We start from the raw sequence: 27,941 nt of genomic DNA, 5'->3' as shown, positions 1-27,941 counted from the left end.
GACTACATTCAGTTGTACAACTGACTAGGTATCCCCCTTTCCCTTTCCTTTTCCCCCCCATCGGTCACGTATGTGTGCATACACTGTACATGTCATGCGCACACATGCACTCACACATCATCACACTGAACTCTGCTGCTCCCAGCTGCTCTCTGTTATAACGAGCACAGAGTGTCTATTGTTCTGCTGTTGCTATGGCAGCGCTGTTGGTCTCTCAGGTGACTGGGGCTGAATGTGTGGCAGCAGCACAGGTGCATTGTGGAGGAGTTCTGACTGACTACGAAGGCATCTGTGGAGGAGGCTGTAACAATGGGCCTTACCCTTGCCTTCCTGTGTGTGCGCATGTGCGTGTGCATGTCACTGGATTACATACCGTTCTGTAACTTTACTGCGGTTTGGCCTGATACCAGTTCAGTATGTCCCCTGCTCTCTCCTAAATGATACCTCAGGATGGTAACACAGAGACACATTTTACAGTACATACCAAGAGGAGGGTCGGCCCCACAGTGTCAGTAGCTCTGGGTCTATAAACACACAGCTGGTCCAGGGTCTTCCACCACCACCACACTGCCTGCCCTGCTCTGCTCTGTTTATAGAAGCAGCTGGGAAGTACATGTTTGGAATAGATTCCAGATGGGGCTGGTGGAACACTGTGTACCCAAGGCAATAAATCCCACATAGAGTTTGTTTGGAACATACACCTCTCTGCCTCGTCGTTCCATTCTCTCCGTACTATCACTTCCCATCTTTTTTCTTCCCCTCTTCCTCTCTTCCCTCTCTCTCTCTCTCTCTATAAGTGTACTGTTCATCCATTTACTGGCATCAGGCTGATGTTTTCTGAGCCCCCCCATAAGTAGGCTACAACTTGGCTGCCAGAGAGAGGACTAGACAATGATCTTGCTCATGACTGGAAAACAGTCTGTCTGCCTCTGAGCTAGTCTGAGTGGAGTGGAATGGGTGACCTATGAGAGAGACTCTTAACTAGTCGATCCGTCTGAACAACGGTCCTCTGTGAGAAGGGTACAGGACATATTATCAAAACCATATGGAGATCAGACACAGGGAAAAACACACATACTATCCCTTTGGAATTTCCTGTGGTTAAGGAGAGAGACCAACCTGCTGTATTCCACTGTCATACAGAAGAACTGTCACGACTTCCGCCGAAGTCGGTTCCTCTCCTTGTTCGGGCGGCGGTCGGCGTCGCCAGTCTTCTAGCCATCATCAATCCACTTTTCATTTTACATTTGTTTTGTCTTGTCTTCTCACACACAACATTACATGTTGTGTATTGAACCCTCTGTTCCCCCCATGTCTTTGTGCGGAATTGTTTATTGTAAGTGCATGTGCACGTTTTCTCTGGTGCGCGACGGGTTTTGTACCCATTTGTTTGTGGTTCTGGTTACCGGTGGTTTTATGAATAAAACTGCTCCGTTGATTACCAAGATTTGCTCTCCTGCGCTTGACTTCATTGCCGCCAGTTACGCACTCCCTTACAAGAACACTATTGAACACCAGGCAGACAGAGGCACTATTGACATTCCAGCCACAACATATCAAACAAGATGCATTGCTATTACTGTAACCAATACATCCCATCAATTACCAGAAACGCACACCAGCTTTCAAAGGAAAATAAGTTGTTTCCCTTGTTCACATTAAACAAAACCCAACCACTGTTAAAGAGTTTCTGCTCCATAATACTGTCTCAGCGAAGAGGCCGGTGCCAAGGATAAACAGTCTGCACTGCATCACTGTTTCTAATGAATTTCTCATAAGGGGGGCGGGGAGGTTATGTCTCAACTTTTAGGAAATGATACATAACTCAGCTCCTTTTTATGTCTGTAGCAGCCCACAACAGGAAAGTCCTCACCGAAAGTCTCAGCTGACTGAAACCCTTTAAAGACCTGGAGGATGTGTGTGTGTGTGTGTGTTGTGCATGCTTGCAATATGTGCGTGCTTGCTTCCTTCTGTGCGCGTGCATGTGTGTATCTGTGACCCAAACATGTGGGCCTGCCTGTCCCAGTAATGAGCAGACAAAAAAAGTCCAGCAGCGAGTATAACAGTCCTGTCAAATGGCAGAGCCACATCTGAGACAGATTAAAGCCCTGAAAACAGCTGTAATAACATTATGGGTTTTCAGGACGATTATTGTTGGTATAGCAGAGTGAAAATGAATTTCGACTGATCTTTTGTGGATAATAATGTTCTTTTTTCTAAGCAGGCAGCCAGACATGTGTAAAGGACACAGTCTACTGCCCTTTGAGAGGCATTTTACAGCCTTTCTGAGATTAAACTATTCAACACATTTCTCTACGGGCTATTCCAAAGATGTCATTCCATTATGCGCTATGCAATATCATTTATTTGACTAACCTTTCAGTCAGTAGTGACTGGAAATAGTAATAACTGTAATAACCATGTCAATAAAGCTTTCAAACACTCTATCAACGTATTGAGTGTCAGGGAAATCAAAACATTTGTGATGCTAAGATTCAAAGTCCATTAAGAGTGACTTGACTAAAATCTGTCCAAATGAAAAAGAACCAGTCAAGTCCCCTGATTGAAAAAGTAGCTATGGAATTTAGCAGCCTGTTTTAACATTGGACAATAAAAACAGCTAAACTGTTGTGAGAACATTCTGTTCAGACACAGTGGGGTTAAGAGAACCCAGCCGCTATCCATTCTTAATTGTTCCCCTAATTCATAAATAAACCTTGGTACGTACAAGAACCTATCAATCAACATGTTCTCAAATAAACCCCTGGAACATTCCAGAGCTCAGGCCAACAATGAGGCTTGACGACTTCATCTAATCTTGGTCATTCCCAGCTCCTCATACCACACAAACTGACAGCACACACTGGTGTTGTGTCATTCAATTATTTTCTATTATTTTCAATTTTTTCCCCCAGATTTCTCTTGAAGTCTGTTATTTATCAAATAAAATTAAATCAAGCTTTATTTACACAGCACATTTCAGACATGGAAAGCAACACAATGTGCTTTACAGGAAAAAACAAATGAATAAAAACTTAAATATTTACTAAACCAAAAGGATAAAAAAACTAAAGAATAACAATAAAAACTGAATGATTAAAAAGTACCCTAAGGAAAAGCAAAACTCAAAAGGTGTTTTAAGATCTCTTTTAATGTCCACAGTTTCGGCCCATCTCAGGTTCTCTGGCAGGCTATTCCAGAGGCTGGGGGCATAATAACAAAAGGCTGCCTCTCCATGCCTCTTGGTCCTAGGCTTTGGGATAGTTAAAAGGCCAGTGCCAGAGGACCTGAGGGACCTACTGGGTACATAACTTAAAAGCATGTCTGACATTTGTTCTTAGCTGTTCTTGTTCCTTATTTTTGTTCACATGTAAATGGTATGGAGATAATTGCTGTCAGTGTTGTGAAAGCCCAGAAAAAGCCCATGTTAAAGAAGAGAGACCTAGGGGCCTGGGGCCCTGTGGAGCCTCAGAGAGAACAGTCACTCCTTCCCTCCTCTTTATTATTGACATATAATTGGTGTTTAGGGTGCATGCTAAAGACCCATTACCCTTCCTCCCTCCGAAGATACAGATACTGTGCCACAAGGCATGGCTGTCCTGTGAGAGAGGAAGATACTGAATATTTTCTTTTTCAGTCAGTCTTCAAAGTGAAACTAGGTGAGATCATATCCACCCTGCGTCAAACACTAGTTTTTCTAATTAGGCCGTCTGTCACGTTCCTGACCTGTTTTCTGTTAGTTTTTGTATGTGTTAGTTGGTCAGGACGTGAGTTTGGGTGGGCAGTCTATGTTTTGTGTTTCTATGTTGGTTTATGGGTACCTGATATGGTTCTCAATTAGAGGCAGGTGGTTTTCATCTCCTCTGATTGAGAATCATATTAAGGTAGGTGTTTTCACATTGGGTGTTGTGGGTGGTTGTTTCCTGTGTCTGTGTTTGTTGCACCATACGGGACTGTATCGTTCGTTCGTTCGTTTGTTTGTAGTCAGTACTTGTTCGTTCGTTCTTCGTTACATGTAAGTTCGTAGTCCAGGTCTGTCTACTTCGTTTGTTGTTTTGTATTTTATTCAAGAGTTTTTCGTCTTCGTCTGTTTGTTGTAAATAAATAATATGTCGAACTACAACGCTGCATTTTGGTTCAATCCATGCTCCTCCTCGTCCGAGGAGGAGGAAGATGAAGAAGACCGTTACACCGTCCCTCTATGACCCTACTCTGCCAGTGCTGTTCAGTGTAACTTTGATAATCTTCCATGATTCTATGTGTAGCCTGTTCACATCCTTCCCCAAAATGCATGCGTTTACACAGGCAGCCCATGTCTGATCTTTTGACCAATTATTGGCAAAAGAACTGATCTGATTAGTCAAAAGACCAATTTCTGGAAATGATCAGAATTGAGCTGCCTGTGTAAACGCAGCCTTAGTGTCATGTAGTTTTCTACGCAATTAAGGGGTTTTCGCAATACCGCTCAGAAGTGAAAATGACTTAATTGGTAATGAATGGACTGAGGTCATGGGATAATGAAAGTGCCACACATCTCAATGGAGCTCAGATTTTTATTTTTAACTAGGCAAGTCAGTTAAGAACAAATTCCTATTTACAATGACGGCCTCCGAGGAACAATGGGTTAACTGCCTTGTTCAGGGGCAAAACGACAGATTTTTACCTTGTCAGCTCGGAGATTCAATCCAGCAACCATTCGGTTACTGGCACAAAACTCTAACCACTAGCCTACCTGCCGCCCCAGATAGGGAGAGGATATCAGATCTTCGTATCAGGTGATTAGACAGGCCTGATTAAGTGTAAAGCCTCAGCCTCTGTGTTGTAATGCACCAGAAATAATCACTGAAGTCACAACAGATATTTCAAGTGTACAGTACAGTATGTGACAGATAGCCTTTTGTTGTGCAGTGCTTGAGAGGACCTGGGCAATCACAGTGGGTGAAGCTCTTGTCTGTGTTGATAATAAACAGCAGTGGGCTGTCAGCCTTTGAAGGGTGATTGTTGTGTCCACACTGATTTCACCACTAGGCGAGGCTGGTCCTGTTCAAATACCTTTGCAATGCATCCTTTACTTCCCTACAACATTATCACTGATCTTAAATAGGCAAAGGAACAATCTACCCTTTCACTTCATACATGATTACACGAGAAGAAGGAAAGAGTGATGCATTAAATAGTATTCATCCTCTAGTCTAGTTAGTGGTTTTCAGTATGACTGATAACTGGCTCCGTAAAGCAGTCACATGCGCCGAATACAACAGGTGTAGACCTCACAGTGAAATGCTTACTTACGAGCCCCTAACCAACAGTGCAGTTAAAAAAAAATAAGGATAAGAATAAGAGATAAAACTAATAAGTCATTAAAGAGCAGCACTAAAAAATAATAATATATACAGGGGGGTGCCGGTACAGAGTCAATGTGTGGGGGCACCGGTTAGTTGAGGTAGTATGTACATGTAGGTAGAGTTATTAAAGTGACTATGCATAGATGACAACAGAGAGTGGCAGTGGTGTGGAGAGGGGAGGGGGGGCAATGCAAATAGTCTGGGTAGCCATTTGACTAGATGTTCAGGAGTCTTATGGCTTGGGGGTAAAAACTGTTGAGAAGCCTTTTTGTCCTAGACTTGGCACTCCGGTACCACTTGCCGTGTGGTAGCAAAGAGAACAGTCTATGACTAGGGTGGCTGGAGTCTTTGACTATTTTTAGGGCCTTCCTCTGTCACCGCCTGGTATAGAGGTCCTGTGATGTACTGGGCTGTTCGCACTACCCTCTGTAGTCCCTTGCGGTCAGAGGCCGAGCAGTTGCCATACCAGGCTGTAGAACCTTTTGAGGATCTGAGGACCCATGCCAAATCTTTTCAGTCTCCTGAGGGGGAATAGGTTTTGTCGTGCCCGCTTCACAACTGTCTTGGTGTGCTTGGACCCCGTTAGTTTGTTGGTGATGTGGACAACAAGGAACTTGAAGCACTCAACCTGCTCCACTGCAGCCCTGTCGATGAGAATGTGGGCGTGCTCGGTCCTCTTTTTCCTGTAGTACACAATGATCTCCTTTGTCTTGATCACGAGGAGCCGTGAAAGCTGTTAGAACACATCTTGAACTTTTAAACACCCCACAGGAGCCTGTCAAAGTTTAGTTTCCCCTTCCATCATCTGCAAACTTGTCCTGTCAAACCCGTCCAAACATGAGGACTGAGACATAAAGCACTGAAAAAAGGCATAAAACAGCCGACTGGCATTCATTAACAGCCTTTCTGTTAATCTGGCATACTGTTACTGGTCAGGCTTGATGCCAGTTACCACCATGGCTGCACAATCCCAGGTCTTCTCTCTCCAAACAAGAGACACACATCAGGGACCATTATGGGGTTTCAGGAGGAAACAGGGGTTGCTATCATAAATAAGGAGGGAGGTTAAACAAGGAACCTGTCTGGTGTCGATAGTTTTTTCAAATCTTTCACTTGTCCATTATGAAGACATCAGGGCACCTGTTCTTGAAAGATATCGATCATCAATGGTTGTTTCCTAGATCTGTTACGATTGTCATGGTGCAGACAGTAGTGCACATCCTTCACAGACATTTTAGGTGTGTCGGCGGCCCTTCAGAGATGTGTGTTCCTCTCAACAGGTCCAGAGCCAGGGGTGGAGCCCCTGACCCAGGTTGAAGATATGGTTGCTCTGTCCCACGGAAATGGCCTTGTGACACAGACAGCCATGAGTAAGCAAAGCTTAGAGGGAGTGGGAGTCAGTCTCTAGTCGTGGCCATTACTCGCCTCAAGAGGTCTTTCACACAACCACTGGCACACGCCCTCTTCATATGACATACTGTATGTACAGTTGAAGTCGGAAGTTTACATACACTTAGGTTGGAGTCATTAAAACTTGTTTTTCAACCACTCCACAAGTTTCTTGTTAACAAACTATAGTTTTGGCAAGTCAGATAGGATCTACTTTGTGCATGACACAAGTAATTTTTCCAACAATTGTTTACAGACAGATTATTTCACTTATAATTCACTGTATAACAATTCCAGTGGGTCAGAATTTTACATAAACTAAGTTGACTGTGCCTTTAAACAGCTTGGAAAATTCCAGAAAATTATGTCATGGCTTTACAAGCTTCTGATAGGCTAATTGACATCATTTGAGTCAATTGTAGGTGTAACTGTGGATGTATTTCAAGGCCTACCTTCAAACTCAGTGCTTCTTTGCTTGACATCATGGGAAAATCAAAAGAAATCAGCCAAGACCTCAAAAAAAATATCGTAGACCTTCACAAGTCTGGTTCATCCTTGGGATCAATTTCCAAATGCCTGAAGGTACAACATTCATCTGTACAAACAATAGTACACAAGTATAAACACCATGGGACCACGCAGCCGCCATACCGCTCAGGAAGGAGACGCATTCTGTGTCCTAGAGATTAATGTACTTTGGTGCAAAAAGTGCAAATCAATCCCAGAACAACAGCAAAGGGCCTTGTGAAGATGCTGGAGGAAACAGGTACAAAAGTATCTATATCCACAGTAAAACGAGTCCTATATCGACATAACCTGAAAGGCTGCTCAGCAAGGAAGAAGCCACTGCTCCAAAACCACCATAAAAAAGCCAGACTACGGTTTGCAACTGCACATGGGGACAAAGACCATACTTTTCGGAGAAATGTCCTCTGGTCTGATGAAACAAAAATAGAACTGCTTGGCCATAATAACCATTGTTATGTTTGGAGGAAAAAGGGGGATGCTTGCAAGCCGAAGAACACCATCCCAACCGTGAAGCACGGGTTTGGCAGCATTATGTTGTGGGGGTGCTTTGCTGCAGGAGGGACTGGTGCACTTCACAAAATAGATGGCACCATGAGGAAAGAAAATGATGTGGATATTTTGAAGCAACATCTCAAGACATCAGTCAGGAAGTTAAAGCTTGGTCGCAAATGGGTCTTCCAAATGGACATTGACCCCAAGCATACTTCCAAAGGTGTGGCAAAATGGCTTAAGGACAACAAAGTCAAGGTATTGGAGTGGCCATCACAAATTCTGACCTCAATCCTATAGAACATTTGTAGGAAGAACTGAAAAAGCACGTGCGAGCAAGGAGGCCTACAAACCTGACTCAGTTACACCAGCTCTGTCAGGAGGAATGGGCCAAAATTCACCCAACTTATTGTGGGAATTTTGTAGAAGGCTACCTAGAACGTTTGACCCAAGTTAAACAATTTAAAGGCAATGCTGACAAATACTAATTGAGTGTATGTAAACTTCTGACCCACTGGGAATGTGATGAAAGAAATAAAAGCTGAAATAAATCATTGTCTCGACTATTATTCTGACAATTCACATTCTTAAAATAAAGTGGTGATCCTAACTGACCTAAAACAGGGAGTTTTTACTAGGATTAAATGTCAGGAATTGTGAAAAACTGAGATTAAATGTTTTTGGCTAAGGTGTATGTAAACTTCCGACTTCAATTGAACATCTGTGAGTAGAGACAGAAAGCTGTTAGAACACATCTTGAACTTTTAAACACCCCTAATGAAGATGTCCAGCTGCATGGCAGAGATCCAGGTGTGTTTCTCCCGACAGGATCCACAGAGGAAGTGGCTTCACTACAGGTTTATGAGAGAACTGCTCCACCCCCGTGTTCATCACTTAGAGAATTCATTTTTTACAACCAAATCTCTTTTTTTTTAAATGTAAATGGCATGTTATAAAAGGGTCCAGAAACTTTTTTTTGTTATTTAATTTGTTTTTGAAAAACGCACCTCAACTTCATCAATATAATGATATTCCATTTTGTGCAACTCGAGCTGTTTCCCCTATCCAGCTGTTCCATTCTCCACGTAGCCTGCTACTAGAATGGACAGAGAGTTATCGCTCGAGTCTGTAAGGACCGACACTGGAGATGAGAAGCAGGTACGGGGAGTTGACATTTAATACGGAACAGACAGGTAACAAAACAGGAACAGTGTCAGCACACAGACAAACAAGGACATATGACAATTAATGCTGCAGTAGGGAATGGAGCGGGGAACCAGACAGATATAGGGCAGGTAATGACAGAGGTGATTGAGTCCAGGCGAGTCCAATAGTCGCTGATGCGCGTGACAGGGAAGGCAGGTGTGCGTACTGATGGTGACAGGAGTGCGTAATGCTGGAAAGCGGGAGCAGGTGTGACAGTACCCCCTGGCGAGCCGGCTGAGGCATAGGAGCCTGAAGATCCCGCTGCGGCGTGAGATCCCGATGATCCGGCTGAGGCGTAGCAGCCCGACGAGCCTTCTGGGCATAAAAATCTGACGATCCGGCTGAGGCCCGAAGTGGGATGGGCGCCTTCCGAGCCAACTGGGGCAAGAACCTCTCGAGCCAGCTAGGGCGTGACAGCCTCATGAGCTGGCTTAGGCACCCCTGGTTCCATCAACCGGAATGCCAGCACTCCCCGATGCTTCATTAGATGGCTGCAGCATTCTGTAAGGACCGACTCTGGAGGTGAGAAGCAAGTACGGGGAGTTGACATTTAATACGGAACAGACAGGTAACAAAACAGGAACAGCGTCAGCACACAGATAAACATGAACATATGACAATTAATGCTGCAGCAGGGAATGGAGCGGGGAACCAGACAGATATAGAGAAGGTAATGACAGAGGTGATTGAGTCCAGGTGAGTCCAATAATCGCTGATGCGCGTGACAGGGAAAGGCAGGTGGGTGTACTGATGGTGGCAGGAGTGCGTAATGCTGGGGAGCCTGGCACCTTCACACGCCAGGGAGGGAGAGCGGGAGCAGGCGTGACAGAGTCGCAACAAAAGTCAATGGTACCTATATTATCATTTTCCAAACCATGTCCAAATTCTCTATAAGTAACTTAATTGAGTTACACAATCGATTTTGAGATACTTTGGGATATTAATAGTGAAATGTACAATGTAATTTTGTTTTGATATTTGATTTGCTCCGCTCTCTCCACTGGCTTCCAGTTGAAGCTCGCATCCGCTACAAGACCATGGTGCTTGCCTACGGAGCTGTGAGGGGAACGGCACCTCTGTACCTTCAGGCTCTGATCAGGKCCTACACCCAAACAAGYGCACTGCGTTCATCCACCTCTGGCCTGCTCGCCTCCCTACCTCTGAGGAAGTACAGTTCCCGCRCAGCCCAGTCAAAACTGTTCGCTGCTCTGGCACCCCAATGGTGGAACAAACTCCCTCACGACGCCAGGTCAGCGGAGTCAATCACCACCTTCCGGAGACACCTGAAACCCCACCTCTTTAAGGAATACCTAGGATAGGATAAAGTAATCCTTCTAACCCCCCCCCCCCCCCTTAAAAGAGTTAGATGCACTATTGTAAAGTGGTTGTTCCACTGGATATCATAAGGTGAATGCACCAATTTGTAAGTCGCTCTGGATAAGAGCGTCTGCTAAATGACTTAAATGTAAATGTAAATGTAATTTGTTTAATTAAAATAAGATACCTCGAGCTTTTAAGAGTCAACTGCTCAAAAATGTCAAAATAAAATGTATAAAATATATTTTAACACACTAATCTTCAAGAGGCATTTTGCCACATAGAGGGCAAAATGTCCCCTTTCTAGGAGCTTTTTTGTTTAAAAACATTTTCCTTAAAGCTGGAATCCTTAATTCGTGAAACTGCCACGTCCGTTTGCGATATTACAACAACAAAGAAGTTACTGCAAACAACAAACCGATTTTTTCTCCTCGGATATCTTAGTACGGTAGAATATGTAATCTTTTTACAAACTTGGGCGACGCTCCTCGCTTTTACTTTGTCAACAAAACAAAAACCATAACAAAGTCCGTGGGTCGGACAGTGCCACTGTTGCCCCTACAGGGGATTCTATCTTTGTGGGTGTGGGTGCGTTTTCACCAAACGTACCCTACTGTCTATTGAATGGGCTGGTTTTGATGGCAAAGGACGATGGCAACATTTGCTATGCAAATATGTCTATAAATTAAGTTTCAAACCAATATAACGCGAGCAGCATGACACTTGAGTATCACCATACGTCTGCAAGTTGGTGTGAAATGTGATGTGATTATTCGATGTATGTAAATTATGATCAGTGACAATCCACTAGTACTACTAGCCAAATTCACCACAACTCCCAAAATCCATTGCACCATACAAACCCTGATCCGAGGCTCTGATTAGTCTGTCTGTTCTGTCAATCAAACAGCAGAGCGCTGATTCGACAGAAATGCGGTAGCTTTTTGTGGTGGGCGGGATGTACATTTCCTTACGTAGCTTGTTGTCCGTTGCTATCAACCTGCCGCAACTTCATGTGTGTTTAGTCACTCATGCATATGTCATTTTTAGATAAATTATACGTTAGCAGTCTGCGACAATTAAGTAATCAAAGCGTTAAAATTAAGCTGCATTTTTTTTTTTTTTCGTGTTAACTGCATGCGGGTTGGTCTCTAGTCGAGACAGTCATTGCCCGTTTTTTACCCCTGTGGTTGCGGTCTGGCCTTAGCCGCGGCTGCGAATCAGCTTAATCTTTTCTCAATATCGTCCTGCATTGAAACATGTTTATTTTATAAATATGACGGTGAGAGGGACCCTGTAAACTAAATGACTGTCAGAAATATCGCCTCCATTTGTAATATGGTAAGTAGCCATAGCGCCTTCGAGTGTCTGCTGCAGTCACCGTTGGCCACCTTGTCTGTGTAATGATGATGAGAGAGGTTCATGGTCGAATTGCTCCTGGGAGCTCGAGCTGATCGGCTGTAGTATCAAGCCACCAGTCCTTGTTTGACAGGGATGCATGGGGGGGTCCATCATTTCGGAAGGGTAGCTTGATCTTGAATGATGAGTATGAGCCCTACATGTTTAGCTACTCTAGCCAAATAAACACATGCAATGTCAATTGGCGACGTCAGGAAAATTGGTATCAGACAGCAACGTTGTCACACAAAGCTTGCTGTGCACACTTTACAAACACCTCTTAGTACGGTGAGTGACGTGGTTTGACACCTTTTGACAGGTTGATTTCTAGTGTCAGGCTCGTGTAAATTTAAAGATTTCTAAGCTTAACTTGGAAATGAAGAACGGGAATATGACATCCTCTCATATGTCCATAAAACTATGCCAATCTATATTTAAAGGACCCATGTGCTGTGTGAAAGTGGTTTTCAGGTCAGCTTCCTCAAGTACATGTTTAGTGACAGTCAGAGAGTATCCTGTCTCATGACATGGTTCCATCCCCACTGCTGCACCTGTATACACCTGTGTGCACCTGCTGCAGAGCCACGGCAGTGTAATAAGCTGTTAGTGGTGGGAGACTTCATGAAATTTCAATTATTCTATGATTGCAATGCTATTTATTATTTTTAATGTTTTGGGTTCACTGTCTCACATGGAGGTGATGACTTGCCAAGGGCATTACTGATGAGCATGATGAGCATCTGACTGACTCAACGTGTAGAGGAGGTCCTTCGGTGTAACATTTTACATTGCAGTGTCCTTATGACTGTGTAATTACTCCACACAGGAATAAGTACACTAGGCTAATGTAGTGTTACCTTTCTTTACCAGAACAGTGTTTAGGCTACTGAATCCTGCTGTTGATAAGGATTCAAAAGTTCAGGAAGATGTCAAGTTTGGAAGTACAAAAATGTTATGTGACACAGAGCATTTGATTGGTGTTGAATGGGACTGTTATCATCATCTGGTCTTTGTTTACTTTCCTTTGTGCCATTGTTCGTAAGCTTTGATGGGACATTATTGTTTAGATGAGACAAGAAAGTGTACGTTGTCTAGTTTGATTAAACACTTCATGTGTGTTTGGCACACGAGCGCAGGCTCAGCGGTGTGTGCATGTGTCTGTATGAGAAATTCAACATTGAGAACTCTGTCAAAACGGAAATCAGAGACAACAAAGCAATGTGTTCTGCTTTGAATGAGAGAAAATGACCGCAATTTTAAGACTTAAGCAACGCTAGCAGAAGTCTCTATGTTCTCTCAACAAAGACATGGCTTCATCTGGAAGCTTTCTGAGCTCTGGTTAGTCAATGGGCTCTGTCAAGAGATAAGTGCCCTGTCACTACATTACGGAATGTTAAATGCTCTTGAATATTTACATTGTGATACTTATCCCCCTGAGGGAAGAGGTTGGTAGCGAGTTTGTCAGATGATGAAACCAAAGGATTCCTGATTTCCAGTAGCATGAATAAGCAGGGTTTGGGATGGGAAACAGCAAGCTACATGAAAGCTATAATAGGCTGGAGTGGACTGCCAGTCATTGTCAGAAAAAATCCAGGCATTCACATATATCTGAAGCAAAGGTTAGACTTATGTGAGACAGAGACATGTGCAGCATGTGACCTCTCTATAAAGAGGCTTTGGTCCGTCAGTTCCCTGCGATATACTGTACTTACCTAGATGACTATTAGACCAGAGAGCTCTTGACCAGATTCACTAGCTGCAGTAATCTTGTGCCTATGAACCAGAGTGATAGTGTTAGCACTGAGGCGGTGTGCCCTAGTAGGAAGTCCACTGTGTGCAGCTCACCCTGCACTAACATAAAAAACATGAGCATGTCTACCTCTGCTAAGCTTCCCAGGAAAGCAATAAAAACAATCAAGGGTTCCAGAAAAGTTGTAAAAATAGCCCACGTTAACATATGCAGCTTAAGAAACAGGGTTCATGAAATCAATAATTTGCTAGTAACAGATGACATTCATATTCTGACAATCTCTGAAACTCACTTAGATAATATATTTGTTGATACAGTGGTAGCAATACATGGTTATAAGATCTACAGAAAAGACAGAAATACCAAAGGTGGAGGTGTGGCCGTTTAAATTCAGAAACACATTCTTGTAAAGCTTAGAGAGGATCTCATGTTAAATACTGTTGAAGTAATATGACTACAGGTTCATCTGCCTCACCTAAAGCCCGTTCTGGTGGGAAGCTGCTATAGACCACCAAGTGCTAACAATCAGTATCAGGATAACGTGTGAAATGCTTGATAATGTTTGTGATATCAACAGAGAGGTATATTTTTGGGGTGATTTAAATATTGACTGGCTTTCATCAGGCTGCCCACTCAAGAGAAAGCTTCATACTGTAACTAGTGCCTCCAACCTGGTTCAGGTTATCAGTCAATCTACCAGGGTAGTTACAAACAGCACAGGAATGAAATCATCATGTATTGATCACATCTTTACTAATGCTGCAGAATTTTGCTTTAAAGCAGTATCTAAATTCATCAGATGTAGTGATCACAATATAGTAGCCATAGCTAGGAAAACCAAAGTGCCAAAGGCTGGGCCTAATATAGTTTATAAGAGGTCATACAATAAGGTTTGTAGTGATTCCTATGTTGTTGATGTAAAGCATATTTGTTGGTCCGTGGTGTGAAATGACAAGCAATCAGACGCTGCACTTGACACATTTATGAAATTGCTTGTCCCAGTAACTAATAAGCATGCACCCATTTAGAAAATGACTGTAAAATGGTTAAATCCCTGTGGATTGATGAGGAATAGATCATTTGTATGGTTGAGAGGGATGATTCAAAAGGAATGGCAAATAAGTCTGGTTGCACAACCGATTGGCAAACGTACTGCAAATTGAGAAATTGTGACTAAACTGAATGAAAAGAAGAAGAAGCTACACTATGAAACAAAGATAAATGACATAAAGAATGATTGTAAAAAGCTTTGGAGCACCTTTAAATGAAATTTTGCAGTTATTTTACAGTAAACAAATTGAGAACAGACTTTCAGCATGCTTATAGGGAAGGACATTCAACAAGCACAGCACTTACACAAATGACTGATGATTGGCTGAGAGAAATTGATGATAAAAAAGATTGAGGGGGCTGTTTCGTTAGACTTCAGTTCGGCTTTTGACATTATCGATCATACTGCTGCTGGAAAAACATTAGGTGTTATGGCTTTACTATATTGCTATATTGTGGATAAAAACTTACCTGTCTAACAGAAAACAGAGTGTGTTCTTTAATGGAAGCCTCCAACATAATCCAGGTAGAATCAAGAATTCCCCAGGGCAGCTGTCTAGGCCCCTTACTTTAAAAAATCTTTAATGACATGCCACTGGATTTGAGTAAAGCCAGTGTGTCTATGTATGCGGATGACTCAACACTACACGTCAGCGACTGAAATGACTGCAACACTTAACAAAGCGCTGCAGTTAGTTTCACAATATATATATTTCTAAAAGTTAAAGCATTTTATTTGGGACAAATCATTCACTAAACCCTAAACCTCAACTAAATATTGTAAGAAATAATGTGGAAATTGAGCAAGATGAGGTGACTAAACTGCTTGGAGTAACCCTGGATTGTAAACTGTCATGGTCAAAACATATTTATACAACAGTAGCTAAGATGGGGAGAAGTCTGTCCATAATAAAGCGCTGCTCTGCCTTCTTAACAGCACTATCAACAAGGCAGGTGCTACAGGCCCTAGTTTTGTCACACCTGGACTACTGTTCAGTTGTGTGGTCAGGTGCCACAAAGAGGGGCTTAGGAAAGTTGCAATTGGCTCAGAACAGGGCAACAAGGCTGGCCCTTGGATGTACACAGAGAGCTAACATTAATAATATGCATGTCAATCTCTCCTGGCTGAAGAGATTGACTTCTGTCTGCTGTCATTCTGATCTAAGAATATTACTCCTGCTTATTATGAAGAAAAAATACATCTGTTTAACTTTGTAAACTAAAGGTGTGTTTAGAATTATTTTTGTTGTATTAATGCTATTTAATCTCTCCTCAGACTAATATTATTCTGTTTGTCCTGTGGGTACCTTTGCCACTGTTCCACCCCTTGTGTATTGCGCTGTCATGGTGTATTTGACTTCATAACTACGTGTATTTGTGAGAGGTGTTGAATGCACCGAGCTGTCTGTTTGTACTACTGGCACACAGCTCGGACACCCATGCATACCCCACAAGACATGCCACCAGAGGTCTCTTCACAGTCCCCAAGTTCAGAACAGACTATGGGAGGTGCACAGTACTACATAGAGCCATGACTACATGGAACTCTATTCCACATCAAGTAGCTCATGCAAGCAGTACAAGTAGATTTAAAAAACAATGATAAAAATACACCTTATGGTACAGCGGGGACTGTGAAGCAACAATCATAGGCATAGATAGACACATCCATACATACACGATAACATACGCACTATACACACACACCTACTGTAGACATGGATTTTGTGTTGTAGATATGTGGTAGTAGAGTAGGAGCCTGAGAGTGTTGTGAAATCTGTTGGGAATGTATTGTAATGTTTTTAAAATTGTATAACTACCTTAATTTTGCCCGACCCCAGGAAGAGTAGCTGCTGCATTTGGCAGCAGCTAATGGGGATCCATAGTAACATAGTAAGTAACACAGAACTGAAGAAGATAGAACAGACATGTGTGAGTAAGGCACTCCAGATGATGTGTCGCCTATTTCATGCATAATAAGGATGTTTAGACAGTGCACATTTGAGCTCATGTTCTCTCTCTCTGGTCTCCCTCAGGGCACCAATGCCTCTGCTCTGGAGAAAGACATTGGTCCGGAGCAGTTCCCAATCAACGAACACTACTTTGGATTGGTCAACGTAAGTGTCATTCACTCTGTCCACTAGGTCACTACTGAGTCATGTTTTCCATCGGACAGGTGCTTGGTGTTGACACTTTTCATGAGAAACAGGTTGTTTTGTTTGTTGACTTGTCAGTAATGCTACCATTGTTTGTGAATGATGTCTTTACACAGTTTTGATGTCTATGACTGTCCAAGTTTCCCTGCTATTCTATTTCTGTTGGCTAAACAAAACAAATCTTTGAGGGCCTTATGTTACCCAACTGCTCTGTTAGCCAACCCTTCAGATGGCTTCTTTTTAATGACTGGAATGTAAATTAAATGTTGAGCGGTTCACCGGTGGATTGTATGCATAAAAAACATTTAATTAAATCAAACTTCAGATGGAGATTGATGATTCTCAAAGCAGAGTTTAGCTAGCCTGGTTGCCGTCTCTGTTCAGCCATTACATTCCACTCCTTGCCACTCCTGTCATTTGCAAAAGAGACTGGCCTTTCTGCAATCTTCAAATATGAACATTCTATCATTAATGAGCTCGAGGAGATTAGAGGATTTGATCCTGATTTGATAACCCTCACATCTTTCGTCCAATCACAATGTTTATCCAAATTAGACTGATAGAACATTTTCCTAATTCATTCATACATTTGATTGGAAGCATTCTAACATTGGGCATTCTGATGTAATACATTTAATTGTAAACATAAACATTGCACGTGGGGAGAACAGAGGACTCCTGTTTATTGCATTTTTACCAGAAGCCAATATGATCACAATACACCAGAGAAGCTCTTGCCATTCAAAGTTCCCCACCAGTTCATTGTGAACGCTGAAGCCTATTTTTATATCCAGCAAGCAAGAGCAAGGTGCTTCTTTCCTCAAATATATATATATTTTTTAACTGCTCAAAATAAGTGACCAAACTACACTGAACAAAAATATAAAATCATCATGTAAATGTTTTATGAACTGAAATAAAAGATCCCAGAAATGTTCCATACGCACAACAAGTTTATTTAGCTCAAATTTTGTGCACAAATTTGGTTATATCCCTGTTTGTGAGCATTTCTCCTTTGCCAAGATAATCCATCTTCCTGGCAGGTGTGGCATATCAAGAAGCTGATTAAACAGCATGATTGCTACACAGGTTCACCTTGTGCTGAGGACAATAAAAGGTCACTCGAAAATTTGCAGTTTTGTCACACAACACAATGTCACAGATGTCTCAAGTTTTGAGGGAGTGTGCAATAGGCATGCTGATTGCAGGAATGTCCACGACAGCTGTTGCCATAGAAGTAAATGTTAATTTGTCTACCATGAGCCACCTCCAACGTCGTTTTAGAGAATTTGGCAGTACGTCCACCCGGCCTCACAACCGCAGACCATGTGTATGGGGTCGTGTGGGCGAGCGGTTTGCTGATGTCAACGTTGTGAACAGAGTGCCCCATGTTGGCGGTGGGTTTATGGTATGGGCAGGCATACGCTACGGACAACGAAAACAATTGTTTCATCGATGGCAATTTGAATACACAAAAATACCGTGACGAGATCATGAGACCCATTTTTGTAAGGCATATGTGAGCAACAGATGCATATCTGTATTCCCAGTCATGTGAAATCCATAGGGCCTAATCAATTTATTGAAATTGACTGATTTCCTCATATTAACTGTAAAATCAATGAAATTGTTGCATATTGCTTTTATATTTTTGTTGTATATATGTGTATATATTGCTACTTCTGGGTAACACATTGGGTAAGGCTACTGGTTCAAGAGCTATAAGAGGCATACAGAGAGGATGGAAGTGAGAGATGCCAGTGGAGATGCATGAATTGCGCAAGAAGGGAACAATGAGTGACAGAGATGTGTAAGTCAGTTCATTCATAGGCTGGGCTATTAATCCACCACTTGTATGCTAGCCTGTATATTAGGCCTAGCTTACTAGAATGAATTTACAGTGGGGCAAAAAAGTATTTAGTCAGCCACCAATTGTGCAAGTTCTCCCACTTAAAAAGATGAGAGAGGCCTGTAATTTTCATCATAGGTACACTTCAACTATGACAGACAAAATGAGAAAAAGAAATCCAGACAATCACATTGTAGGATTTTTAATGAATTTATTTGCGAATTATGGTGGAAAAATAAGTATTTGGTCAATAACAAAAGTTATCTCAATACTTGTTATATACCCTTTGTTGGCAATGACAGAGGTCAAACGTTTTCTGTAAGTCTTCACAAGGTTTTCACACACTGTTGCTGGTATTTTTGGCCCATTCCTCCATGCAGATCTCCTCTAGAGCAGTGATGTTTTGGGGCTGTTGCTGGGCAACACGGACTTTCAATCCCTCCAAAGATTTTCTATGGCGGTTGAGATCTGGAGACTGGCTAGGCCACTCCAGGACCTTGAAATGCTTCTTACAAAGCCACTCCTTCGTTGCCCGGGCGGTGTGTTTGGGATCATTGTCATGCTGAAAGACCCAGCCACGTTTCATCTTCAATGCCCTTGCTGATGGAAGGAGGTTTTCACTCAAAATCTCACGATACATGGCCCTATTCATTCTTTCCTTTACACGGATCAGTCGTCCTGGTCCCTTTGCAGAAAAAGAGCCACAAAGCATGATGTTTCCACCCCCATGCTTCCCAGTAGGTATGGTGTTCTTTGGATGCAACTCAGCATTCTTTGTCCTCCAAACACGACGAGTTGAGTTTTTACCAAAAAGTTCTATTTTGGTTTCATCTGACCATATGACATTCTCCCAATCTTCTTCTGGATCATCCAAATGCTCTCTAGCAAACTTCAGACGGGCCTGGACATGTACTGGCTTAAGCAGGGGGACACGTCTGGCACTGCAGGATTTGAGTCCCTGGCGGCGTAGTGTGTTACTGGTGGTAGGCTTTGTTACTTTGGTCCCAGCTCTCTGCAGGTCATTCACTAGGTCCCCCCGTGTGGTTCAGGGATTTTTGCTCACCGTTCTTGTGATCATTTTGAGGCCTCTCATCTTTTTAAGTGGGAGAACTTGCACAATTGGTGGCTGACTAAATACTTTTTTGCCCCACTCTAGGTGATCACCACGTGTGCTATGCAAGCAGAGACAAAAACAATAAAAAAGATGAAGAACAAGCTATAACGGAAAAATACTGGAGTTTTTATAATGTTGTGATATTGTCATAACGATACCATATATCAACAAAAATCATATCCTGATATGTAACTGTATTGATCTCGAACCCCCCCCGTCCCCCCCCCGTCTATGTCCGTTCAAAAAGTTTCCTAAAGTAGCCTGTCTGGAATCCATCTCTTATTAAGAGAGGAGGGACAAATAATACAACTGAAATGAGCATAACATTTTTAACATGTAAGCAAGTCATGATCATCAGCATATGTGCGAGGAATGACGACAGGTGCTAGTTTTGCATTTATTTCCTCCCATTAATGAGGCAACTGAAGCAAATGTAGCTTGACTGAATCTTAATATTTTTCGTATCATTATTTCTCTCTCTCATTACGGAGTGCTATATAGCCACTTTTAACAACATCATCTTGCATTGACACTGTCTTCTCACAAGGGAATGACCGTAGCAGGTGATAATAGTATTGTTTGTTTTTCTTAAAATCCTCATTCTATATTGCACCAAATTTACACGCACCCCATGTACCATAACATTGTCATGGAAAATATTAATGTTGTTTCCAACTACCAATCAGCAACTGCGCCGTAAATCTGGCTGCATATTGAACGCTAAGATTGCCCGAAAGACCAGTCTCTGGCAAATGACAGGAGTGGAATGTTAGCTAAAAAAGCTACATTAAGTTACAATTCATACATTTATCTGATGGCAGCTGTGCAGTCTGGCTCTCACATCCCTTTTTAGATGTGAGAACACTCATCTCACCTTGCACCAAGTCTCTGTTGGAGGTGACGGTCATGAATCTTCTCTCCGTCTTTTCAATGTTATGTTTTTCGGTCCTTAGAGTGATAAAAATCTCACCCTCTCTTTTTCTATTTGTCCCTGCCGGGTTGGCCCCCTCAGTTTGGCAACACGTGTTACTGTAACTCGGTGCTTCAGGCCCTGTACTTCTGCCGGCCCTTCCGGGAGAACGTACTGGCCTACAAGGCCCAGCAGAAGAAGAAGGAGAACCTGCTCACGTGTCTGGCAGACCTCTTCCACAGCATCGCCACCCAGAAGAAAAAGGTGGGAGTCATCCCGCCCAAGAAGTTCATCTCACGCCTGCGCAAGGAGAATGGTGAGAGAGACTACACCAAAWACAATCACTGTCTGCCAGGGACTGTCTGGGAGAGGGCTGAGGCTGGGGACAAATACACTAGAGGACCATGGTGTAATACCCTCATAGCTACCATTTTGTATAGGTTGTCATATGAATGTTGTTGGTTGACAAACTGACTGTGTGTTGATCGATTTCAGACCAGCGTTTAGAGGTTTCAGACTGCTGAGACCAGTTATCTTGAATCAACCGTATTGAGGAATGATACAGTAGGCATGTTTTGAGCTGGGGATTGAGATGGGGCTAGAGGGGAAGTGTTTTTGTCAGGTGATTGTCACTGTGGGGTGAAGGGCAGGTGCATGTTGTGGTGGCGGTGTGYACATTCAGAGCATGGACCTGGAATAGAAGCAGGTTGTTGTTGTCTGACTCCAGGCAGCTCTCTCTCTGAATGAACATCTATGTGTGGACTAGGGCCTGGTCAGCTGCTTTCTCTCACACTRGCTCTCCAATTTCACTTTTCGCACATATCGGATTTGTGTATGCATGCATGTGCGTTGACCTGCCTTGATTCACCTTGATCAGGACTGTTGACTGACCTTTTTGATCACCTTTCTACACAGTTTCCCTAAAAGCCCCTGTCCTCTGTGTCTCCCCCTACAGACCTGTTTGACAACTACATGCAGCAGGACGCCCATGAGTTCCTCAACTACCTGCTGAACACAGTGGCAGACATCCTGCAGGAGGAGAAGAAGCAGGAGAAGCAGAACGGCCGCCTCAAGAACAACGGCACGGCCGTCACCACGGAGACGGAGCCCGAGAACAAGCCCACGGAGCCCACCTGGGTGCATGACATCTTCCAGGGAACTTTGACCAATGAGACGCGCTGCCTCAACTGTGAGACGGTGAGTCAGAGCTGGTAGACCCTATATAGTGATTTCTGGGGTAGTGGGTTTTATAGAGCCTCGCAAGCCGCCTGATCTCATGAGCTTACATCCGTGCAGCGAACCATTCATGTAATCTCGCGAGATCAGGCAGCTTGCGAGGCAAGGTTTTATGTTCTCTGGCAGTGATTGAAATGGGTAGTCCTAATTCAACCAAGTTATGTAGGACATAAACGCTTATGTAAGAATACTTTATTGATTGGAAATGTGTCTCTTGTTTATTTTTAACTCAACCCCCTTCCTCAGCAGTGTTGGTAATGCTTTGCCAATCGACTACCAGGGCATGGCTAAGTGACTATCTCCCACAGAGGGATTAGCTCTGTCTGTAATAGTAAGCTCTCAGCTCTGACGGATATCCTCCAGCCCCCATATGCTGTGGCATCGGCCTACCACTCTGCCACTCTCTCCTTCTGTATCTGGGACGCAGGAGGCATTGATGCTCAGAGAGGAAGAGCAGAGGGAGGGAGGTAGAGAATGGCCTTGAACAACCCTCTTCACCACGCTACAGGCACTGTGCTTCTCAATGACACATACTATCAATACATCAAATAGACCCGCGCTCTCATCTTGTGTGCCAGTGTGTGGTCAGGTCACAGAGCAGGAGCAGCATCAGTGCCTTTCAGCACGTGAAGAGGCAAGTACACCGACTCACCTCATCTGTGTGTTTCTCCTTCCCTCCCTCTCTCTCTCTCTCTCGGACAGGTGAGCAGCAAAGATGAGGACTTCCTGGATCTGTCTGTGGACGTAGAGCAGAATACATCAATAACACACTGTCTTAGGTAATATTGACCTGGTACCTTTCTGTACCATAACTACTCCCTGTATCAAGCTTTCTGACACAGTCCCCTCTGTGTGTGTTGTGTTCCCCAGGGACTTCAGTAACACAGAGACCTTGTGCAGTGAATACAAATACTACTGTGAGGCATGCTGCAGCAAGCAGGAGGCCCAGAAACGGTCAGTACACAACACGTTCCCACTCAGATTGGGTGTGTATGACTGCGGTATCTGTCTGTCTATGTACAGTACCAGTCAAAKGTTTGGACACCTACTCATTCAAGGGTTTTTATTGATTTTTACATTGTAGAATAGTAGTGAAGATGTCATGAAATAACACATATGGAATCATGTAGTAACCAAAAAAGTGTTTAATAAAATCAAAATATTTTTCAAAGTAGCCATCCTTTGCCTTGGCTATCTTCTGTATACCACCCCTACCTTGTCACAGCACAACTGATTGGCTCAAYCGCATTAAGAAGGAAAMAAATTCCACAAATGAACTTTTAACAAGGCAAAACTGTTAATTGAAATGCATTCCAGGTGACTACCTCATGAAGCTGGTTGAGAGAATGCCAAGAGTGTGCAAAGTTGTCATCTAGGCAAAAGGGTGGCTGCTTTGACACTTAACACTTTGTTGGTTAATACAAGGTTCCATATGTGTTATTTCATAGTTTTGATGTCTTCACTATTATTCTACAATGTAGAAAATAGTCAGAATAAAGAAAAACCCTGGAATGAGTAGGTGTGTCCAAACTTTTGACTGGTACTGTATTTCTGTGTGTTTTTACTCTTTGTCAGACTCTTGTCTGTGTCTGTATATAACTCCTGTGTGTCCCTGTAGGATGCGGGTTAAGAAGTTGCCTATGATCCTGGCCCTGCACCTGAAACGGTTTAAGTACATGGAGCAGCTGCACCGATACACCAAGCTGTCGTATCGCGTCGTCTTCCCTCTGGAGCTCCGCCTCTTCAACACCTCTGGAGACGCTACCAACCTCGATCGCATGTATGACCTGGTCGCTGTGGTCGTCCACTGTGGCAGGTAGGYGGCACAAATACATACACACACGTTTATTCTATACCGAACAAGAATATAAACGCTACATGCAGCAATTTCAAAGATTTTACGGAGTTACAGTTCATAGAAGGAAATRGGTCAATTTCAATAAATAAATTAAACCCTGATCTATGGATTTCACATGACTGGGCAGGGGCGAAACCATGGGAGGGCATAGGCCCACCCACTGGGGAGCCAGGCACAGCCAATCAGAATGAGTTTTTCCCCACAAAAGGGCATTTTTACAGACAGAAATACTCCTCAGCATCCCCACTTCCCGCAAGTGAAGAAGCCGGATGTGGAGGTCCTGGGCTGGCGTGGTTACACGTGGTTTGCGGTTGTGAGGCCAGTTGAATGTACTGCCAAATTCTCTAAAACAACGTTGGAGGCGGCTTAGGGTTGAGAAATGAACATTCAATTCTCTGGCAAATCAATTTCTGCTCAAAATTTGAGAGAAATAAGCTTTTTGTTCGTATGGAAAATTTCTGGGATCTTTTATTTCAGCTCATGAAAAATGGGACCAACACTTCACACTTTACGTTCATATTTTTGTTCAGTATACGTTCAGCACCTTTGGACACACATTCTTATGCAAACACACTTACTCGTATCCAAACAAACTTGTACCTTGTACTTTGCAGAGACTTTGTCATATCACCGCTTTCCCCTTCTTTCTTCCTCAGTGGACCCAACAGAGGACACTACATCACCATAGTGAAGAGTCACGGCTTCTGGCTGCTGTTTGATGATGATATCGTGGAGGTGTGTGTCACAGTCATGCTCTTGTGTAATACTGTTKTTTTTAGTTGGCCAGCACACCTGTTTTATATGTCTCATACAGCATGTTTCATCATTTTGTTGTGTCCCTCTCTGGTTTGTTCAGAAAATCGATGCCCAGGCCATCGAGGAGTTCTATGGGCTGACGTCGGACATCTCAAAGAACTCGGAGTCTGGATACATCCTCTTCTACCAGTCCAGGGAGTAAATGGATTAAACACCCAGCCAACCAGAGACCGATAGAGAGAACGATGGGAACTTTGACCCTGACCCCTGAACCCTGTCTGAGATGTGTGCCAACACCATTCCCTATCCCACGGCCTGCCCTGGGTCTGCCTGCACTTCATTTCCCGTAACCCCCTTCCTTCCCTCCCTGCACTCAGCATGCTGGGAGGACTCTGCCAACTGCGTTTTGCCCTTCAGCCACACGCAAAAAACAAAAAAAAAGTCACAGCAACAAGAACGAGGGGGAAAAGGAAGATACAACAGGCTGGTGTGTGATGCCTGTTTGCCTCCACATGGGGCCAGCTCTTGAGGTCTGGAGTCCCAGCACGGGTCACTCTCCCTGGGTCTGCCTGGCATACAGAGCTGGCTGGACTGGTACAGATACAGACTACTGTTGGAAAGAAGATTGTATCCTTTATATATCTGTATAGTATGTCTATTTTCACGTAATGTCACACTCTCATAAGTCCTTTTAGTAGGGTTATCCTGTGACCTTATATTTGTCCTGCCCATAGAAGTCTTCTACCTGGGGTGTGGCTAGAGCTGGGATGGAAGTTCAAGTGAAAGATATAAACTAGGTGAGAGAGGGTCTATGCATATGGTGTAGCTGAAATGCATATTTCAGTGTTCACAGTTTAAGATGGTGTGGATTAGAGTTGACTTGAGTTGTGACCAAGCCAAACCTATTCATTGCGGTGCTGAGAAAATGTAGTCCTACAGAAGACCAGGCTGCATGTACAAACTACAGCTCTACTAGTCTCTAGAATAGTCTGGTTTAGTTCATGCCCAGTTCATTCTCTGTCTAGTCCTTGTTGTGTAAAACGCTATTTATTGCTCTTATTTTATTCATGTTGGGGAGTTGTAATGTTGAGTGTGCTGGTAGGCGGAGGATATTGTGTGTCAGACTCCATCTTGTCTTGTATATGTGACGTCTCCCCCTTCCAGAGTCCTGTAGGTAATYCACACAGAGCTCTCTGGGGTTTGAACTTTCACAACGTCTTTCTTTTTAGCTCTAGTTTGAAGTACGTGGACAGCTGGGCTCTGTCAAAACAACCACATGAGGGAAGACGGAGGGATCAAAATCCACAGTTGCACCTGGCAAGGCGTCCTTGAACTGTACTGTTTTTCACAGTGAGATTGGTGCAATAGGAGGAGGTGAAATGAGCTGATAAGATGTTGACTTCCCTGTTGAAGTGAATATACATTTTACATTTAAGTCATTTAGCAGACGCTCTTATCCAGAGCGACTTACAAATTGGAAAGTTCATACATATTCATCCTGGTCCCCCCGTGGGGAATGAACCCACAACCCTGGCGTTGCAAGCGCCATGCTCTACCAACTGAGCCACACGGGACCGTATAGATATTAAAGGTGGAACTCCTTTGCTAGGTGCAATATGGGGTGAATATACATTTAGACGCTCTATAAACGTTGGTCTGATGTTACTTAGAACCTTTTAGTTCTTCTGCAGTGACACCATAGTCTGAATATTGATATTGGTCATTCCTATGTTGAAGTCTTTACATGTGTTCTATCACTGTTTTGTTTTGCCTCGTTGTCCCTTCCATTGTTAGGCACTTGACTTGGAACCAATGGTCTTTACTCAGAAGCCGTGCCTGGCAAATTCTTATATTAAGTTGGGTTTAGTGTAAAGGTGACCAGTGGTCTATATAGACTGATTATTTACCATCCCATGGTTAGGGCCACGTACTGTAGAGTAGAACTATATCAAAGGCCATATAGAGATATTTGAAGAATCAGTGCTGCTCAGACTGTCCTATGGCACTCTAATTCACTGTAATACTGAAAGAATAATGACCCAAGTGCATCTCGCTTTAAAGAGATGCTCCGGAACTTTGGCGACTGCTAAGTATTCTTTAAACCTCCCGCTTTGGGCTAGATGTGTCAGTGTAGTTTATACATGCAGAATTACTATTTTACCTAAATTAGCCACAAAATCCCTAGTTTGAAAGCGACTATTTCTGGAATTTGTGCTGCGCCATTTTCCTACAGCCCCCTAGCAATTCGAGTTCTGGCCAATGAGCTTCAGACCCTCGCCATTTGAGTAAAATCTGCACATGTGATGTAGTACACCATTTTCACGGAWCACTTTTGTCTCGTGAGAGCTACTTTCAGAACTACTGGATAAAAAGTATACAAATGTACCGGAGAATCTCTTTAAATTAGAAGTAGAGATGATTTGGGTTATGTGTGAGGTTGAGTGTGCCTCCTTTTTTATGTGAGGTAGCATGTTATGTGTGAGAGTGTGTTGAGGCATCTAGATGGTTAAGATGGTTAACTGACTATTTCCTTCTGTTTAGTATAACTGAGTAAAGTCAATGATGAATATGTGCCAATCTGGAGTCARTAATGACCTTGCAAAACTGGACAGGAACTCTTACAGAACACTATTTTCTCTGCTAAGATACAAGTGTACATACATTATGTAGGAAATATATTTTTTWAAACCTAGAAGCTAAAACACTAAGAGAAAGAGGAGTTAACTAGAAAATAAAAACAAACCCTGTAAAGAAATATGGAGCTGCTTTACAATCAGTCAATCACATAATCAATTCATCACACAATAGTTAAACAATCGAGGAATGTCACAATCAGTCACATTGGGGTTCAAGAGAACMAGCCAGAGCTGTGTAAGGCATTTTAAACGTTATGATGGGAAGAGATACTGTGTGTGCTAATCTTCCAATTACTGTTCTGCACACACCCTCGCTCAGATGCTGTCTTATTGCACTCCTAACGTGGTCTCAACAGTCTAGAAATGTGAAGTGTTCTACCTATGGGACTCTGGTGCAGTGCCTAGAGATGAATACGTACTGTACTAGCATGTCTATGTTGGTAAGAGGAGAAGTTGAAGGGAGATCCAGGCACTAGCTAACTCTCAATTCCAATGAGTTGTTTGTAAACTGAAAGTGCACTTTACTAGTGATGAGCTTTAATGAGAGCCACAGTCTGAGTCTTTTTGGATTTCCTTGTCCTCTGTTCAATAAAAGGACTGTATCAACTAAGGCACTGGGATTTGTGAAGAATTCATTTGTCATGTTCTTTGGATTTTCAAAGATTTCTTAACCCCCTCACCATCGACTCGTTCTCCTCTTATCCTCTTCACCCCCAGGCCAGTCCTTCACATCCCCACAGTCGTTTTCCTTTACCCGTTAGTTACACACACAGTTCATTCCTGTGTTGTCAACCTGGTCACTTCCTCTGTCACATCATGTTTACCAGGCAGTGCGCACGTGTTGCTGTGGTGACAGCCAGCCACAGGAACACAGCATCACAGAACACAATGTACAACAGCCTGTGAGGGGAGACTCCAACAGAGAATGTTCCAGAACTATTAGACATCTTGCTT

The 27,941-nt window shown here is 43.1% G+C and overlaps 1 protein-coding gene across 1 annotated transcript; it reads left to right on the top strand.

Annotated features, from left to right (window-relative positions):
* The first annotated feature begins 11,218 nt into the window (after positions 1-11,218).
* On the top strand, positions 11,219-24,709 carry usp46 (ubiquitin specific peptidase 46). The gene is made up of 9 exons (XM_023999297.2): positions 11,219-11,615; positions 16,509-16,589; positions 20,604-20,817; positions 21,457-21,698; positions 22,440-22,516; positions 22,608-22,691; positions 23,356-23,553; positions 24,252-24,330; positions 24,452-24,709. Exons 1-9 carry the CDS (start codon positions 11,580-11,582, stop codon positions 24,551-24,553), a joined length of 1,113 nt encoding a protein of 370 aa, XP_023855065.1. The 5' UTR covers positions 11,219-11,579; the 3' UTR covers positions 24,554-24,709.
* Positions 24,710-27,941: the final 3,232 nt, after the last annotated feature.

The sequence above is a fragment of the Salvelinus sp. IW2-2015 genome, linkage group LG13 (genome assembly GCF_002910315.2).
Source record: "Salvelinus sp. IW2-2015 linkage group LG13, ASM291031v2, whole genome shotgun sequence".
In the NCBI taxonomy this organism is placed as follows: Eukaryota; Metazoa; Chordata; class Actinopteri; order Salmoniformes; family Salmonidae; genus Salvelinus; species Salvelinus sp. IW2-2015.
The sequence above is the reverse complement of the archived record's forward strand: the minus strand, read 5'-3'. Positions and strand labels throughout refer to the sequence as shown.

Bases quoted from the DNA above. Each gene is read 5' to 3' on its own strand.
- usp46 (XM_023999297.2), top strand. From the start codon at position 11,580: ATGACTGTCAGAAATATCGCCTCCATTTGTAATATG. The intron at 16,590-20,603 runs GTAAGTGTCATT...TGGCCCCCTCAG, and splicing joins ACTACTTTGGATTGGTCAAC to TTTGGCAACACGTGTTACTG. The intron at 21,699-22,439 runs GTGAGTCAGAGC...TCTCTCGGACAG, and splicing joins GCTGCCTCAACTGTGAGACG to GTGAGCAGCAAAGATGAGGA.